General features: G+C 40.7%; 1 protein-coding gene across 7 annotated transcripts in view; it reads left to right on the top strand.

Moving 5' to 3' along the window:
• Positions 1-19063, top strand: part of LOC111529154 (zinc finger protein 106) — an 83971-nt gene that overhangs the window by 29602 nt on the left and 35306 nt on the right. For 4 of the 7 annotated variants that reach the window (XR_003306829.1, XM_023195995.2, XM_023195996.3 and 1 more), the window contains exons 3-5: positions 965-1026; positions 10763-10963; positions 15919-18102. Coding sequence is in view for 6 of the 7 variants with exons in the window: in XM_023195995.2 (XP_023051763.1) it covers positions 965-1026; positions 10763-10963; positions 15919-18102 (2447 nt within the window). In the remaining variant the exon portion in view is untranslated. The remainder of the gene's footprint in view (positions 1-964; positions 1027-10762; positions 10964-15918; positions 18103-19063) is intronic. The other 3 variants (XM_026447846.1, XM_031935009.1, XM_023195998.2) reach the window with 2 other exon arrangements.

Below are 19063 nucleotides of genomic sequence, written 5' to 3' on the forward strand. Positions count from 1 at the left end.
ATCTTGACTCACTGCAGCTTCCGCCTCCCAGGTTCGAGTGATTCTCCTGCCTCAGCCTCCTGAGTAGCTGGGACTATAGGCACACGCCGCCACGCCCGGCTAATTTTCGTATTTTTAGTAGAGACGGGGTTTCATCATGTTGGCTAGGATGGTCTTGATCTCCTGACCTCGTGAGCCGCCCACCTCAGCGTCTCAAAGTGCTGGGATTACAGGCGTGAGCCACCGCACCTAGCCATTTGCATGTTTTTAAGTGGCGACTTTCCCACATATTTTCTTCCCTCTAAGGATGGAAAGGAGGGAATCTACTATAAATGTTCAAACTTTTCATTGGAACCAAACAAATCCATTGGGGAAGTGAGGGAGTGGACAGTGAAGATAAAGGAATGATTAAGCTGCTATGTTCAAGGTATATTTTTAAAACTTTCTTATCTAGCATAGAGAGGCTCTGTTATATTTGTAACTCTTATCTAGAATTGATGTATCTATCTATATTCATTCAACAAATGCTTATTGATGACTCTGTGCTAGCCCTGTCCAAGACATGGGTAAAGTAAGAGTTGTAGCTTACTCTTGAGAAACTATGGATAAAAGAAGCCAAATAGTTGAAAGGTTGAGTGGTTTGACAGGTTTTTTTAAAATGAACTTTAGTAAATTCTTTATAATGGGATAGAATTTAACCTACTTAGTTTACTCGTAAGTCTTTTGCTTGCTAAAGACAATACTTTCTAATCTTTTTGGAAAGCCACTTAAATATATCTTTTTAAGAATTCTTTTTATTGAAACATGAAATATATTAAAAAACACAGTCAATTATTAAGGAACTGATTTCAGTATTAAATTGAGAATAACCACAAACATATTTTGACATAAGGAGTTTGAGCCTCAATTTTTGATTGAATAGGAACAGAGGAGTTTTTTCAAAGCAATCCTGCTTAGTTTTAATCTACTTTCTTTAATTTTGAAGGAGATGGACGAACACATGCGGAGCATGTTGCATCACAGGGAACTTGAGAACCTGAAGGGCAGGTATGGGAACGGCTCTCTTCTGTAAATTTGTGAATGTGGGTGGATCTGAGTGCTGATGGTGCCTGTCAGTTTGTTTTGCAGTAATCCATCATAAGCAAATGTTGTCTTGTGGTGTAGAACAATCTTTTCGAATTAACACAAAGTATAGTAGATTTTTGGCATTCAAAAGAAGATGAACTCTGATACCTTTGGGCATCTCAAATATGTGAATTTGCAGCAGCCCTATCAAGTAGATTACAACGAAGGTGAGTTGGGATGAGCTAACGCTCTCATTAGTAAGCTTTGTCATTCCTACGTGCTAGCCTTACAACTAGGACATTTTGTATTTTTACTTCAGCAGTGTTACACATTACTGCATGCCATAAACATTTAGTATTGCTGAAATTATCTGAGACATCCAAAGTCTGCTAGATAGCACTCATCTCATTGGTATAAACAAAATTGAAATATAAACCTTAAGTGTATTTAAGAATGCTGGCCAGGTGCAGTGGCTCATGCCTGTAATTCCAACACTTTGGGAGCCCAGGGTGGAAGGATTACTTCAACCCAGGAGTTTGAGACCAGCCTGGGCAACATAGTGCAAGACCTTGTCTCTACAAATAAAGAAATTAGGTGGGTGTGGCAGCTAATAGCCTGTGGTCCCAGCTATTTGGGAGGCTTAGGTTCAGAGGATCACTTGAGCTTAGGTAGGTCCGGGCTACAGTGATTGCGCCACTGCCCTCCTGCCTGGGTGACACAGTGAGACCCTGTCTCAAAATAAATAAATAAATAACGAAGAAGAGTGCTCTTCTGTGATTTAAAGCTTGAGATGTTTAAGGAAAGGAAATCTAAAAGTAGACACCTTTAAAAAATGAAATGTAGGCCGGGTGCAGTGGCTCATGCCTGTAATCCCAGCATTTTGGAAAACTGAGCCAGGCAGATTGCTTGAGCCCAGGAGTTCAAGACCAACCTGGACAACATGGGGAAACCCCATTGTATTAGTCTATTCTCATGCTGCTAATAAAGACAAACCCGAGACTGGGTAATTTATAAAGGAGGGAGGTTTAATTGACTCACAGTTCCACGCGGCTGGGGAGGCCTCACGGTCATGGCGGAAGGTGAATGAGGAGCAGAGTTATGTCTTACATGGCAGCAGGCAAGAGAGCTTGTGCAGGGGAATTCCCATTTATAAAACCATCGGATCTCCTGAGGCTTATTCACTAGTATGAGAACAGTATGGGAAACTGCCCCTATGATTCAGTTATCTCCACCTGGCCCTACCCTTGACATGTGAGGATTATTGCAATTCAAGGTGAGACCAACCATATCACCTGTCTCTATGCCCTACCCCACAAAAAACTCCAAAATTAGCTGGGCATAGTGGTGTGTGCCCGTAGTGCCAGCTACTCATCAGCCTGAGGTGAGAAGATACTTGAGCCTGGGAGTTGGAGGTTGCGGTTAGCCAAGATCACACCACCACACTCCAGCCTGGTGACAGAGTCAGAACCTGTCTCAAAAAAAAAAAGTAGCATGTGTGTATATTCCATGTCTTTTGTCTATTTGTGATTTCTTTTTTGATGTATTTGACTTCTGTCAATTTGAAGTTTGGAAACGGGATAGATGTAGAAACATTGGGAACCTAGGAAATAGGAATTATATCTTATCCCATGAATAAAAGTTAAAAAGTTAAAAGTTTTTTTGTTTTTTTTTTTTTTCTTTGAGATGGAGTCTCGCTCTGTCTCCCAGGCTGGAGTGCAGTGGCGCCATCTCCGCTCACTGCAGCCTCCGCCTCCTGGATTCAAGCAACTCTCCACCCTCCTGAGTAGCTGGGATTACAGGTGCGTGCCACCACGCATGGCTAATTTTTGTACTTTTTTTTTTTTTTTCTTGTAGAGACAGGGTTTCACCATGTTGGTCAGGCTGGTCTCGAACTCCTGACCTTGTGATCCACCCGCCTCGGCCTCCCAAAGTGTTGGGATTACAGGCGTGAGCCACTGTGCCCGGCCAGTAGTTACAAATTTTGATCAGGATGTCAACCTAGGTCATTTGAAATTTATTTTTTTATGACCCACAGTTTAAGATTCTGTGGGCAAATTAATGTGTTATTAAACTTTCAGCATCTCTTTAGCCTATTAGTGGAATTTTTCCCTGCCCCCAGTCTCTTACTCTGTGAAGGTTAGGTCTTAGCAGCAATATAAAGGAGACTCACTCAAATTTAGTATAGGGAGCCCTTATTATTTTTAATATATACTTTTTTGAGACAGGGTCTCTCACTCTATCACCAGACTGGGGTGCCGTAGCACAATCACAGCTCCCTGCAACCTCGAACTTCTGGGCTCAAACAATCCTCCCATCTTAGCTTACTGTGTGGCTGGGACTACAGGTGTGTGCCACCACACCCTTTTGGCTTTTAGTTTTGGCTTTTATTTTTCGTAAAGACAGGGTTCCATTCTGTCTTTTTTTTTATAAATTTGCTTTATTATAAGTGTGTGAAGATCTTAATGCCATTGGCAAAAAAGCCATTTCTTTATTAGAATAGTTCAAGCTCACTCTTGCGACAAAATAAACCACATTCTATCAAGACACAGGAAAAAGGAATGCAGGGATTTAGGAATGCTATACTTGCTTCTCTTCAACTTTAGCAGAAAAAGGTGGAAAGTTCTTAAGATGTTCCCGACAGTAACTATGTTGTCTTAAGCAACAGGATCCTGGGGAGAGTGGGGGTCTGATGCATGGGCCTTCAAGTTCTTCTCAAGGTGTTTCATCTTCTCAGCTCGGGCACGATGTTCTCAGTGAAACCATGCCAGGCACAGGAGCATGCTCTTCACCCGATTCTATACACTGGGCCGTCCAAATACGGTGATTTCGACTAGGTTCCCAGAGCCCACTATGTCCACTGTCATCAGGGCCTGGCTCATGCACTCCATTTCTGGAATCATGGCTCTGTCCGGGCCAGAGAGCTCGTCTGCCAGCCATGCCTCCAGGTAGAACACCAAAGGGTCTCTCAGTTCCTGCACCAGAAACCACCAAGCTCCATTCTGTCTTTTATTTGGCTTTTATTTTTTGTAAAGACAGGGTTCCACTCTGTTGCTCAGGGTGGTCTTGAATTCCTGGGCTCTAGCTGATCCTCCTGCCTCTGCCTTCCAAATTGGTGGAAAGACAGGCATGAGCCACTCTGCATGGCCAGAAGCCCTTATCATAATACCTTGAATATGTATGATCTCTACCTCATTAACATTCAAAGTCTATGAAATACAGTCAACTTTTGATTAATCCCATTTTCTTTTTCTTTTTCTTTTTTCTTTTTTTTTTTTTTTTTTGAGACGGAGTCTCGCTCTGTCGCCCAGGCTGGAGTGCAGTGGCGCGATCTCGGCTCACTGCAAGCTCCGCCTCCTGGGTTCACGCCATTCTCCTGCCTCAGCCTCCTGAGTAGCTGGGACTACAGGCGCCCGCCACCACACCCAGCTAATTTTTTTTGTATTTTTTTTAGTAGAGACGGGGTTTCACCATGTTAGCTAGGATGGTCTCGATCTCCTGACCTCGTGATCCGCCCGCCTCGGCCTCCCAAAAGTGCTGGGATTACAGGCGTGAGCCACCGCGCCCGGCCTAAAATCCCATTTTCAACAGACTTCCCTCTAGAGTTCATTAAGGGTTACTTACCTGCCACCCGACCCAACTGCAGTACATCGTTAAACAAAACAAACAAGGTCAGTAAATCTAGTCTGTAGGAGAGAAGCCCATTGCATTCAAAGATTAATGACTCATTTATTTCAGACATCACTAATCAGCCATTTTAAACGTTTTAAAAAGTTTGGGCTGGCCACAGTGCTCGTGCCTATAATCCCAGCACCTTGGGAGGCTAAGACAGGAGGATCACTTGAGCCCAGGAGTTCGAGACCAACCTGGGCAACATAGTGGGACCCCGTCTCTACCCAAAAATCAATCAGTCAATCAATCAATCAATCTATAAATAGCCAGGTGTGGTGGGTTGCACCTGTAGTCCAGCTACGTAAAGATGCTGAGGCAGGAGGATCCCTAGAGCCTAGGAGTTAAAGGCTGCAGTGAGCTATGATCGTGTCACTGCACTCCAGCCTGGGCGACAGTGAGACCCTGTCTCAAAACAAAACCAAGTTTGGTCACATAAGACTCATGTTTATAATCAATGCAGAATCATAAAAAGTTTTTTAAAAAGTAAAAGTCTTCTCCCCACCCCACTGCCCTTTCCCCTCTAAATCCTATTTCTCTCTTAGGGGAGACTCAGTGGTTGGTGTATATCCTACCCAGATCTCTTTCTGTGTATTTACATACTTATTTATTTATTGATTGATACGGAGTTTCACACTTATAGCCCAAGCTGGAGTGCAGTGGTGCGATCTTGGCCCACCGCAACCTACGCCTCCTGGGTTCAAGCGATTCTCCTGCCTCAGCCTCCCAAGTAGCTGGGATTATAGGTGTGCGCAACCGCGCCCAGCTAATTTTTTGTATTTTCAGTAGAAACCGGGTTTCGCCATGTTGACCAGGCTGGTCTCGAACTCCTGACCTCAGGTGATTCACCTGCCTCAGCCTCCCAAAGTGCTGGGATTACAGGCGTGAGCCACCACGCCCGGCCTATACACTTATATTTATAGATACACATTTTGTTTTGTGATATTAACATAATGAATCACATTGTCATTTATGTTTTGTTCTGTAGTGTGTTCTTTTCCACCCATGCAACTACACTGTGCCATGGAGATTTTATCTACCATTTTTAATTATTTGGATCACAGTAAAATAATTAGGAAAAAGGCACTAAAAGCCTCCCTGAGCTGCCAATAGGAATGTCAGGTTTCGCACCCTAACTCATTTTCTTTAGAGGATAGCCTTTAGTACTTAGTTACTCACATATTGGATATAGTGTTCCTGACCTGTAACAAATTATGTTACATATAAGGGAGAAGACAAACAGGTAGCAAGAAAAAACAGCTTACAAAATTATAGGAAATCCCATAAGATCTCAAAAATTGTTTACTGGCTTAGAGCTTTTACTGTAAGGATGGTCTTCACCAGCTTGTACCATAGGGACAAATAATTATCAGTCATTATTTCTTTACCCTGTTATCCTGAGTTTGTGATTATTTCCTCTGGATTTCATTTTTAACTACTGAGTTTCTGACACTGAGACTTTCTTTTGCTCTGTGTAGTTGTGTCTACAGTTTTTGGTTGTGATCTGGTTAAGAATTGCAAAGTACGTGTTGTTTAGGCTTTGCATGCAAGCTTGAATAAGCAAAAAGTAACGGGTCTTATTTGGTTCACAGCTGTGGACATGTGAAATATTTCCCTGTTTTTTCCTAATATACTTCTTCAAATGCGTGGGCCGTAAGTAGCATCTCCAGATAGAGACTATTAAAAAGGCACAACCTTTATTTATTCAGCAGCTGTTGTCGGGTAGTTAGAGCAAGCTTAATAAAGAAAAGCGTATGGAAAGAGTATCTTAAGACTTTGCATTTCGCACATGAGAGGAAATTGTGTGGTAACAGGATGAAGCTAATTTAGGCCCTCCTTTAAATGCCCTAAGGAAAATTATTGCCTTTGCTAGCCAAGGAGCAAAGGTGTACATTTCCCCCGTAATTATTTTATTTATTCACACAGTGTAGGATTTTAACTGATTATTAATAAATGTCAAGTAGCATCATTAAAATATTATTTAATTTGCTATTAGGTTTTTAAAAAGTGGTTTCCCAAACAGTGTATGTTGAAGCATGAATACCTGTTGTGTAGAGAACAGAGGTAAATATGCTTACTCCATACACACTTGAATTTTCAGAAGATATGGTCACATAGAGAAAGAACAGGGTGGTCTGACCGCATCTTCTGAAAACACAGATGTGTGTGGAGGTCACCATATTACCTCTTTATACTTTTTGAAGTTTCTTATAAAGTTTTTTTTTTTTTTTGAAGTTTCTTGCAGAGTTTCTATTTTAAATTGGATTTTATTTACAGGAAAATGTTAGGGATTTGGTTTTTTGAAAAATCATTTTTAGTATTAACTTTTTTTTGAGATGGAGTTTTGCTCTTGTTGCCCAGACTGGAGTGCAATGGTGCAACCTCTGCTCCCCACAACTTCCATCTCCTGGATTCAAGCGATTCTCCCGCCTCAGCCTCCCAAGTAGCTGGGATGACAGGCGTGTGCCACCACACCTGACTAATTTTGTATTTTTAGTAGAGACGGGGTTTCTCCATGTTGGTCAGGCTGGTCTTGAACTCCTGACCTCAGGTGATCTGCCCACCTCAGCCTCCCAAAGTGCTGGGATTACAGGCGTAAGTACCCGGCTAGTGTTAACTTTTATACTGCACTTACTGCCTGTGCCCTTCTGGGCAGGGTCTCTGATTTGTTCATTGTCAAATAATGTTGGAACTATGGTTATATTCTTTCTCACTAGGATTGCAAAATGGTTTGAAAATGTTCCACTGTTAAGAATCCAACATATGTTTGTGCTTTGGGGGTTGCAGGGTGTGTGGGTTTATTATTATGGATGTTTATTTTTAACAGTTAAGTTCTGCCTACTTTATGCAACATTCCTTAATATTTTGGAATGTCAGTATTGCTTTCTAGTTGTGTCTTTTAAGAGTGAGGGGTTTTGATAGATAGTTTGAGCATTAGACAAATTCTCTGCATTTTAGAAGTAAGGATAAAATCAGGAATTTTATTTTAAAATACCTTTTGGGGATTATACTAAAGTCCCTAGTTGAAAGATGTCCCTGGTACTGCAGTATTCAGTTTAGCATTCTGTGAGTTTTTAGAGAGAAAAGTAGGCTAAGATATTTTCCGTAGTTTTAGAGAGTTTTAAGGCAAAAATATTTTTTTTTTTTCTTTTTCTTTTTTTTGAGACCAAGTCTCACTCTGTTACCCAGGTTGGAGTGCAGTGGCACGATCTCGGCTCACTGCAGCCTCCACCTCCCAGGTTCAAGCGATTCTCCTGCCTCAGCCTCCTGAGTAGCTGGGATTACAGGTGCGCACCACCGTGCCCGGCTGATTTTTGTATTTTAAGTAGAGGTGGGGTTTCACCGTATTGGCCAAGCTGGTCTCGAACTCCTGACCTCGTGATCCACCCACCTCAGCCTCCCAATGTGCTGGGATTACAGGCTTCAGCCACTGCACCCGGCCAACAAAAAGATTGTCTAACTGGAAAATTGAGTTGATTGGAATGTTTATAGTGTAAAGGAGATATTGTAGGTTTGTTACAGTCCTCAGACTGTTCTCATGCTGCCCATTTGTGATAGATTTATATAATTAACTTCTTTGTGTGTTGCTTTGAGAAACAGCTTGTTATTAACGTTCAGTTGGAATGAGCTACCATCAATTTAATTGCTTGAGAGAAAAGTATCAGTATCCCTGGTAAACTGGAGAAAGTTGAGGATTATTCTTTTTTCTCTTTTTTTTTTTTTTTTGATATGGAGTCTCACTCTGTTGCCCAGGCTGGAGTGCAGTGGTGCAATCTTGGCTCATACAACCTCCGCCTCCCAGGTTCAAGTGATTCTCCTGCCTCAGCCTCCCGAGTACCTGGGATTACAGGTGCCACCACCACACCCGGCTAATTTTTGTATTTTTAGTAGAGATGGGGTTTTACCAGGTTGGCCGGGGTGGTCTCAAACTCCTGACCTCAAGTGATCTGCCTGCCTTGGCCTCCCAAAGTGTTGGGATTACAGGCATGAGCCACTGCGCCCGGCCGAAGATTATTCTTTAAGTGTATAAATGTAGTAAGTGCAGTTGAAAACCCTCAGTAAAAGTAATGTATCTAAGTACCTGTGGACTTATAATATTGATATTCTGGGTAATCAGGTATTGATATTTTTAGGTAACCTGGTCAGAGCACATTAAAATGAATCTTAGAAATGTCAGTATTTGAGGTTACAAAGTCAAAAAAACAGTGAAAACTTGCAAATTTTCTCAGTTTTTCTGAGTTCTTCTCCATGATCCTTATAAAATAAGGAACAGTGTTTTTTTTTTTAACTTACTAGGCAATGTTTGAGTGTTTAGACTTTGTCGCCCTAGATAAGAGTGACTATGCTAAGTATTTACTAGAAGATAGTTTCTATTACAGGTCACCTGAATATTCATTTTTTTTTTAAAAAAAAAAAAGAAAGAAAACACCTTACCAAAAAACAGCATGCCTAGAATTTAGCTGTTTTTTGGTAAGATTTTTTCTTCTTCTTCTTTTTTTTTCTTTTGAGATGGAGTCTCGCTCTGTCGCTCAGGGTGGAGTGCAGTGGTGTAATCTCGGCTCACTGCAACCTCTGCCTCCCGGGTTCAAGCGATTCTCCTGTCTCAGCCTCCCAAATAGCTGGGAATACATGCGCACGCCACCACACCAGGCTAATTTTTGTATTTTTAGTAGAGATGGGGTTTTACCATTTTGGTCAGGCTGGTCTCGAACTCCTGACCTCATGATCCACCCGCCTCGGCCTCCCCAAGTGCTGGGATTACAGGCATGAGCCACCAAGCCCGGCCTTTTTTTTTTTTTTTTCTTGAATGAATATTCAGGTGATCTGTAACAGTAACTGTCTTCTAGTAAACGAAGTGCCCAGTTTTGAGGGTCTCTTCTGGTTGATTGATGTAAATTCTGCCTATGTCTAGTTAGGTATTTGTGAGGGAAAGGTGGAACAGAGGTGCACGTGTGTGTATGTGTTTCTGTCTGGACAAAGACGGCATGTCTTTTTGGGTTGTTGGGTTTTTTTTAATAGATTGGCATAGGAAGTGCAAAAATATAACTAGTCTAAATCCAAGACACATGATACAGAGTTAAGCCAATTTGGATTGTTGAATGGATACTACTGTCTTGTAACTATGGTGTTCAGATGTTTCTCATAAATGACTGCGTAGTCAGCTGACCCAGTCAAGGGATTTCCAGAAGCTAAAAAGCAGTTAAATTATTGATCTGCTACAGTTCTGGACACTGATTCAAGACTTTGGCTTCTGAAGACTGGCTAAGTGAGATTTGCCATGAAGTATGTAAAGTAAAAAAACAAAGCAAAAAAGTCTGCCTAGTTTAACTAAAAAACTGGTTTTGCATCTCTGAAGTGTAGCATTTTCTGAAACTTGAGAAAACACATTTGCTTGGCACAGCTGTTAACTTCCTACAACTGAAATGCTTTCCATTCCCTTTAAAATAAGCCCTTCTGAAGCAGAATGTAGGTCACATGTATCATCCAGACCAAAAAAGTTTGCCTGGACTACTCCTGGGTCCGGAATCCTCACATTCCAGGCAGAGCTCCAGCTGTTCCGATTTAGTTACCCACTTGGGATTGGCTGCGCCACCTACTCTTGTTTCCACCCCTTAACTTTCACTGGAAGAAAGCTCTAGACTGAAGATTAAACGTTAAGCGCTGTCACCAGGCCTTCTGAGTGCAGCTGGCACCATGGGTGTGCTCCAGAGCAACTTCTGCTTGCTCTGAGCCCCCTGCCCTGCCTCCCCTTTCACCATGTTTCCTCTGACAAGATTTTAAGTACAGCAATTCAAGAAGATTTCTCCTCCTAAACGACATTTATCTGAAGTGTATTGCCTCTTGATTGCTGGAAAAGAATCTTAAACTCATTTCAAAAGTAACTTATAAACAAACTTATTAAAAGTGATGAAAGGAGCATTGAAATTAATTAGCACTAATTTTTCACTGTGCCAAAGTGTGCAGTGTCCTTCAGAGGAAACGATAGCAGATCTGGTGAGTGTGCCATGCCAGTGGGGAGAATTGAATGTCCCTCATCTCCCTCTTTCCCTAGGGACATTAGTCATGAGTGCCGAGTGTGCGGGGTCACAGAAGTGGGTCTTTCTGCATATGCAAAGCACATTTCTGGCCAGTTGCACAAAGATAACGTTGATGCCCAGGAAAGAGAAGATGATGGAAAAGGAGAGGAAGAGGAAGAAGATTATTTTGACAAGGAACTCGTTCAGTTAATAAAACAAAGGAAAGAACAAAGTCGGTAAGTAATTGATTTTTTAAAAAGCCTATCTATAACAGAACACAGCAGAGAATACATTTTATATCTTTGTACTGTTCAGCCCATAGCATTTAAACTTAGGTATAAAGTTTAGCTGGAGGTTGTTGTCTTATTAATCAAAGGGCAGTGGAATGCTTTCCTGAACTACTGTAATATCTTCTCAAAAAAGCACACTCAGTATTGTTCCTACATAAGCTGTAGCCACATATCTGAAATTTTTGCCATGTTGGTAATTATGTTGAGAATGGTTTTATTGGTATCCAAATCTTTTTTTTTTTTAAGATGGAGTCTCACTCTGTCATCCACCCAGGCTGGAGTACGGTGGTGTGATCTTGGTTCACTGTAACCTCCGCCTCCTGGGTTCAAGCAATTCTCCTGCCTCAGCCTCCTGAGTAGCTGGGATTACAGATGCCCGCCACCACGCCTGGCTAATTTTTTTTGTATTTTTAGTAGAGACGGGGTTTCACTCCATTAGCCAGGCTGGTCTCAAACTCCTGACCTCAAGCAATCTGCCTGCCTCAGCCTCCCAAAGTGCTGGGATTACAGGCGTGAGCCACCGTACCTGGCCAGTATCCAAATCTTTTGAATACCAATAAGTTTTTATTTGGTGTTTAAATTTTCTAGTGGAAAGGTGTTAGAATATAAGCTTCATTGTATAAATTATATAGTGCATAGTATAGTCTTATTGCCAAAATAACATTTCTTAGGAAAATATTTTTTGACTGGTGTGAATTAACGTGGTGCATCTGCCAAATGTGATTTATCTTTTTGTCTTTGAATACCCAGTGACTACCACAGTGCTTTATTGAGTAAATTTTTTTGATAGTGTCAAGATCATTTAAGCAATATAAATTTTCTAATTTGTACAGCATAATTTCATACCTACATTTATACATTCAGGTATTAGGCATTTATGTTTTCACCTTACTGTTTTCTGGTCTAAAGAGTTTAATTGTAAAATTTGTTAAAAAGAGTTTAATTAATGAGGTAGAAATTTTCAGATGTGAGGGGAAGAGAGAGAAGCACTTATGAGGTGGGATAATTTTTTAAGTCCCAGAATATGAAGAGAATCATTTCAGATTCTAAAATAAAAATTTAAAGATTATTCTTGAATACTAGTTATACCTGGTCTGTACCTTCTTTTTAGTTAGAGGCTTGGCTATAAAAAGGAAGTCGTTTTTACTCTGTGTGTTTAAAATTTTTTTGCCGGGAGGCACGGTGGCTCAGGCCTGTTGTCCTGGTGCACGAGGAGATGAGGCCAGGGCTACAAGACCAGCCTGGGCAACATAGGAAGCCCTTATATATGTAACCAAAAAAAAAAAAGAAAATTAAAATTAAAAAAAAAAGTTTTTTGAACAAGTCCTTGAAGGAGACTTTCTTAGTCTTAAAATATCAATAAAGGGTGAGCATCCATAATCCAAAATCTGAAAATGCACCAAAATCCAAAACTTCTGAGTGCCAACATGAGGCCATCAGTGGAAAATTCCACACCTCATTTCATTTTACAAAATTATTTAAAATATTACCTAAAATTATCTTCAGACTGTGTATAAAAGGTATATATGAAACATAAATGAATTTTATATTTAGATTTGGGTCCCATTCCCATAATATCCCATTATGTATATGCAAAAATATTCCAAAATCCAAAGCAATTTGAAATGCAAAACATTTCTGGTCCCAAGCATTTCAGATGAAGGACACTCAAACAACATGGTTGTTAAATCATTTAGTAGCTTAGTCCTTCAAATGACATTTCAAATGACATTTAATATAGTTGCAGTTTACTTTCTCCTACTTTAGGCAGTTGAAGCCTCTGGGAGACTAACTTCTATTTTGTTCTTACATACTAGTGCCATTATTAGCTTTATCTGTGTAAATAATTAAACATTAAGACAGAATAGATTAGATATTCATATCATAGTTACTATTTTTTGAGTCTTTTGATATGCCTCCTTGGTGACCTATTTATAAAAGAATCTACTTCTTCTTTTTTTTTTGGAGACAGAATGTTGGTCTGTCACCCAGGCTTGAGTATAGTGGCACAATGACACCTGACTACAGCCTCAACTTCCTAGGCTCCAACAGTCCTCCCACCTCAGCTTCCCAAGAAGCTGGGGCTACAGGTGTGCGTTGCCACCATGCCTGGCTAATTTTTCTTTTAATTTTTATTTTTGGTAGAGATGGGGTTTAGGCATGTTGCCCAGGCTGTCCTCGAACTTCTGAGCTCAAGTGATCCACCCGCCTTGGCCTCCCAAAGTGCTGAGATTACAGACATGAGCCACCACACCTGGCCAAAATCATCTACTACTTCAGGAGTTGTTTTTTTCTTTTTTCCTTCATGATTTTTAACTTACATTATTCTTTCTGGTCTGTGGGTTTAGCTGAATGCTCCTACCTTCTGATTCTAGCCAATTCATGAGATCTAGGAATTCTACTTCGTGAGTTATTTATCCCCCAGTTCTCCCATTTCTGATCATATCAGTATAGCTGTGTCAGTGGTCTCCTTGGATGTCAAAAGTTTTTGCATAGAATCAAAACATAAAGACAATTTGGTTAATGGTTATAAAAAAAATTCTGCTGCTGTATGTAATAATACTTGTTACTTTCTAAACAGAGTCTCCTGTTTAGAAATGATTGTAATTTATGTAACATTAGTGGATGTTTGAACTTCTAGATAGACTTTTAAATTCCATCTTGTGAAAAAGGAAGAAGTTCCAATCTGTGTCCAAAATATCATAGACGTTAAAAGCCTTTAAAGCCAATTTAAGTCAGTACTGAGTTTAAGATTTTTAAGTCAAGGTAAGAGGAAGGAACTTAGATGTGGAAACTTTGTTTTGAGATGTTGATTCTATGAAGGCCTATGGTTAGGAGTATAGACTCTGGCTGGAGTCAGACTACCAAGGTTTAAATCTCTGCTCTGCTACTTTCTGGCTGTCTTATTCTAGTCAAGTTATGTAACCTCTCTACTGCTCAATTTCTCATCTGAAAAGTAGGAATAATAAGAATACTTGCCACGCCTGTAATCCTAGCATTTTGGGAGGCTGAGGCAGGCAGATCATGAGGTCAGGAGTTCAAGACCAGCCTGGCCAACGTGGTGAAACCCCGTCTCTACTAAAAGTACAAAAATTAGCGAGGCATGGTGGCAGGCACCTGTAATCCCAGCTACTCAGGAGGCTGAGGCAGGAGAATCGCTTGAACTCAAGAGGTGGAGGTTGCAGTGAGCCGAGATCATGCCATTGCATTCCAGCCTAGGTGACAAAGCAAGACTCCATCTCAAAAAAAAAAAAAAAAAAAAAGAATACTTGCCTCAGGATTATAAAAACTAAAAGAGATAATCTGTGTAAGGTGCTTGGCATTAAATGCCTGACACTTAGGTACTCAGTAAATTTTAACTAGCAGTACTCAGTATTTTGAGCACTTAGCACGTGATAAGCACCATGCCCACGCACACCATAGGCAGTTTGTAGAAGAAAATAGTGTTTACACCTATTGCTGTGATGCTTACTGAAGTTTATTCATGTTTCTGTGGACTCCTCATCTGACGTGAATACATGAAACAGCTGTAGTTTCTTTATAAAAACCTCTAGCTCATGAAGCTCCTTATAGCACATCTTATGGTTACTACTTGTTTGGTATATGCTATTTTCCTCCTGTTTGTGACTTTATTATCTCAGCTAGGTGCTAAGCCCTTCACAAACCAGAACTGTACATAAAAGTCTTCTGATACCACTAACGGTTATTGAATGGGTACTGGTCAAAGTGTTTATTAATAAAAATAACCATGGAAAGTATAATCTTATTTAAAATAGGTTAAGAAATGGGAGTTTTTCAGAAAGAACCTACAACTGGAAAAATCATGGTATTAAGGGCAGCTGAACATAAAATTGTATTAAATATGATAACTAGGCCAGGCCCAGTGGCTCATGCCTGTATGCCTGTAATCCCAGCACTTTGGGAGGCTGCAGTGGGTGGATTACCTGAGGTCAGGAGTTTGAGACCAGCCTGGCCAACATGGTGAAATGCCGTCTCTACCAAAAATAGAAAGATTAGCCAGGCATGGTGGCGCATGCCTGTAATCCCAGCTACTTGGGAGGCTGAGGCAGGAGAATTGCTTGAGCCTCGGAGAAAAAGGTTGCAGTGAGCTGAGACTGTGCCACTGCACTCCAGCCTGGCCAACAGAGCAAGCCTCTGTCTCAAAAAAAAAAAAAAAAGGTAACTATAGCTATAAAATATAATTGTTCTTATTCCAAAAAAGCTGCATAATATAAAAATAATAATTGGATGATAGGGACAAAATCTCAGAACATGCCCAGAAAAACAGGACCAAGAAAGGGAGGAGAATATAAATGTGTCAGATTTTGTGCTTGTTTTTTTGAGATAGTATTGCTCTGTTGCCCAGGCTGGAGTGCAATGGTGCGATCTCAGCTCACTGCAACCTCCGCCTCCTGGGTTCAAGTGATTCTCATTCTTCAGCCTCCTGAATAGCTGGGGTTACAGGCGTGTGGCACTACGCATGGCTAATTTTTGTATTTTTAGTAGAGATGGGGTTTCTCCATGTTGGCCATGTTGGTCTTGAACTCCTGACCTCAAGTGATCTGCCCGCCTTGGCCTCCCAAAGTGGCTGGAATTATAGATGTGAGCCACCACACCTGGCCAAATGTGCCAAATTTTTAATATTTCTGGGTGATAGGGGAGATGGTTGTAATTATTTGAAATTTAACTAATTTAAAATGTTTAATTTTTAAGTTAATAAGTTGAGGAATATAAGTTTATATCATTTAAAGATATGAAAACAACCACTATTTATGAAACTAGACTCGGTTACATATTCTAAGTAATGGGAGGAAAGTACAAGGAAAGTTTGGAGGGTTATGCCTTTCAAGGTAGCATAGGAATTCCTTTAAATTACTAATGAAAAACTGTTTTTCTTCCAGACAAGATGAACCTTCCAATAGCAACCAAGAAATAAACTCTGATGACAGACGACCCCAATGGAGACGAGAAGACCGAATTCCTTACCAAGACAGAGAGAGTTACAGTCAGCCTGCATGGCATCATCGTGGACCTCCACAGCGGGATTGGAAATGGGAAAAAGATGGCTTTAATAATACTAGGAAAAACAGCTTTCCACATTCTTTGAGGAATGGTGGCGGGCCAAGAGGACGTTCCGGGTGGCATAAAGGTGTTGCAGGAGGCTCCTCGACTTGGTTTCACAACCATAGTAATTCTGGAGGTGGTTGGCTTTCAAATAGCGGAACAGTAGATTGGAATCATAATGGTACAGGAAGGAATTCCAGTTGGCTTTCTGAAGGAACAGGTGGCTTTTCCAGTTGGCATATGAACAACAGTAACGGAAACTGGAAATCCAGTGTACGTAGTACAAATAATTGGAATTACAGTGGCCCTGGAGACAAATTTCAACCAGGCAGAAACAGAAATTCTAACTGTCCAATGGAAGACATGACTGTGCTATGGAACAAGAAATCTAGTAAGTCAAACAAATACAGTCAGGACAGATATAATTGGCAGCGGCAAGAAAATGACAAACTTGGTACAGTTGCCACATATAGAGGTCCTTCTGAAGGATTTGCAAGTGATACATTTCCTTCAGAAGGCTTACTCGACTTCAATTTTGAGCAGCCAGAAAGCCAAACCACTAAACAAACAGACACTGCTACTTCCAAAGTTAGTGGAAAGAATGGCAGTGCGGCAAGGGAAAAGCCTCGTCGCTGGACGCCTTACCCTTCCCAGAAGACTCTGGATTTACAGTCGGGATTGAAAGACGTCACTGGTAACAAGTCAGAAATGATAGAGAAACCTCTCTTTGATTTCAGCTTGATAACTACAGGAATACAGGAGCCCCAAACTGATGAAACACATAATTCCCCAACACAGAAAACACAAAAAGAAATGCATACTGGATCTCTTAATCACAAGGCCTCTTCTGATTCTGCTGCTTCCTTTGAGGTGGTGAGACAGTGCTCTGTTACAGAAAAACCTGAACAAGAGCATGCCCCAAATAAAATGCCGTCATTGAAATCCCCACTCCTTCCATGTCCAGCCACTAAACCATTTCCTCAAAAGCAAGATCCAAAGAATACCTCAAAAAACACCAAAACAAATTTTTTTTCCCCTGGAGAACACTCAGATCCCTCGAGCAAGCCCTCTGCGGAAGATAACCATGGTCCTTACATATCCAAACTGCGTAGTTCATGTCCTCATGTTTTAAAAGGGAGTAAAAGTCCATTTGGCTCTCAAAAGCAATCTGGTGACAATTTAAATGATACATTACGAAAGGCCAAAGAGGTGCTACAGTGTCATGAGTCATTGCAAAATCCACTTCTTAACACTTCTAAAAGGACCAGGAACTATGCAAAAGCAAGTAGAAATGTAGAAGAATCTGAAAAAGGGTCTTTGAAAATTGAGTTTCAAGTGCACGCACTAGAAGATGAAAGTGATGGAGAGACATCTGACACGGAAAAGCAGGGAACAAAAATTGGAACCCTAGGTTCTGCAACTACAGAATTGTTATCCGGCAGCACTCGTACTGCTGATGAGAAAGAGGACGATGACCGAATCCTGAAGACTTCTAGAGAACTATCCACTTCCCCATGTAATCCCACAGTTCACCAGAAAGAATCTGAATTACAAATGACATCTGCAGCCAGTCCACACCCTGGCTTATTGCTAGACTTGAAAACCTCTCTAGAAGATGCACAGGTTGATGACTCTATTAAATCTCATGTATCTTATGAAACAGAAGGCTTTGAGAGTACTAGCTTGGATGCAGAGCTTCAAAAAAGTGACATCAGTCAGCCCTCGGGCCCTCTCCTGCCTGAACTAAGTAAGCTTGGCTTTCCTGCCTCACTTCAGAGGGATCTAACCCGGCACATTAGTTTGAAGAGCAAAACTGGAGTGCACCTTCCTGAGCCAAACCTCAATAGTGCCCGCCGCATTCGCAATATTAGCGGTCACCGAAAGAGTGAGACAGAGAAGGAGTCTGGGCTCAAGCCAACCCTACGGCAGATTCTAAATGCATCTCGGAGAAATGTCAACTGGGAACAGGTCATTCAGCAAGTAACCAAGAAAAAGCAAGAGCTGGGCAAAGGCTTACCCAGGTGTGTGCTGCTTTTTGGTGTCTTTCTTGTTTTTTTCCCCTCGCTTTCTTTTAAAGTAACCCTTTGACCCTGATCAAGAGATTCTACGTGTTTCATTTAATTAAATGTTTGCCAACAATATCTGTTGTAGATGTCTTGATTTAATATCAAATAGTGACTGATACTCTATGACAGATGGAATAAAGTATTTCCTAGCAGAGAGTGCAAGTTAAAATGGAAGCACACGTACTTGAGAAACAAGATGGTGACGTAAGAAAAAAGTCATCACTTTGTAGGGGTAAAATCCATCACTTTATAGGGGTAGAAAACGACAGTATAAAAATGTAGAGCTATAGATCTGTGTCTTTTTCTAGATCTTAATTTTGGAATGCGTGCTGTAACTTTTAAATAGAACTGTTCTCATTACCTTTTACTTGGAACCTACGAATAGTTAGCTTTTCTGTATGTACTCTGGGCATTGTATTTATTACTACAACATGCTTTCTCTTGAGCACTTGTGTAATATTTTGGCTCTTCATCTTATGTTGAGGTAGTAGACTTTTCTGAATGGTAAAACAGTGTTCAACGTAGGTTTGCTACTTGAAAGTCATAACTCTGCTGCACGATGATACAATTCTCCAGGCTTCAGGGGCATTTCCGTACTTGTTGAAATAATGGATTTGTTTTCCCCCACTTTCTTTTTCCCACACCCTGTGAGTAGCACTTGAAATTATCAGTATAAAGCACCCATAAATGCTCAATAAAAGGTTTTTTTTTTTGTTTTGGTTTGGTTTGTTTGCTTTTAAAAATTATGTGCCATATGTATTATTATAGATTTAGAGCTCCATATGAAATAGAACTCAATTTTTACTCCCTCAAATATATTATTGTAGCCATATACAAACCTCTAATCTGGTACTTGTCACAACATAATATATTTATATCTGTATCACTTACTAGACTATGAGCTCCTTGAAGACAA

The sequence above is a fragment of the Piliocolobus tephrosceles genome, unplaced genomic scaffold (assembly GCF_002776525.5).
Source record: "Piliocolobus tephrosceles isolate RC106 unplaced genomic scaffold, ASM277652v3 unscaffolded_108, whole genome shotgun sequence".
NCBI lineage: Eukaryota > Metazoa > Chordata > Mammalia > Primates > Cercopithecidae > Piliocolobus > Piliocolobus tephrosceles.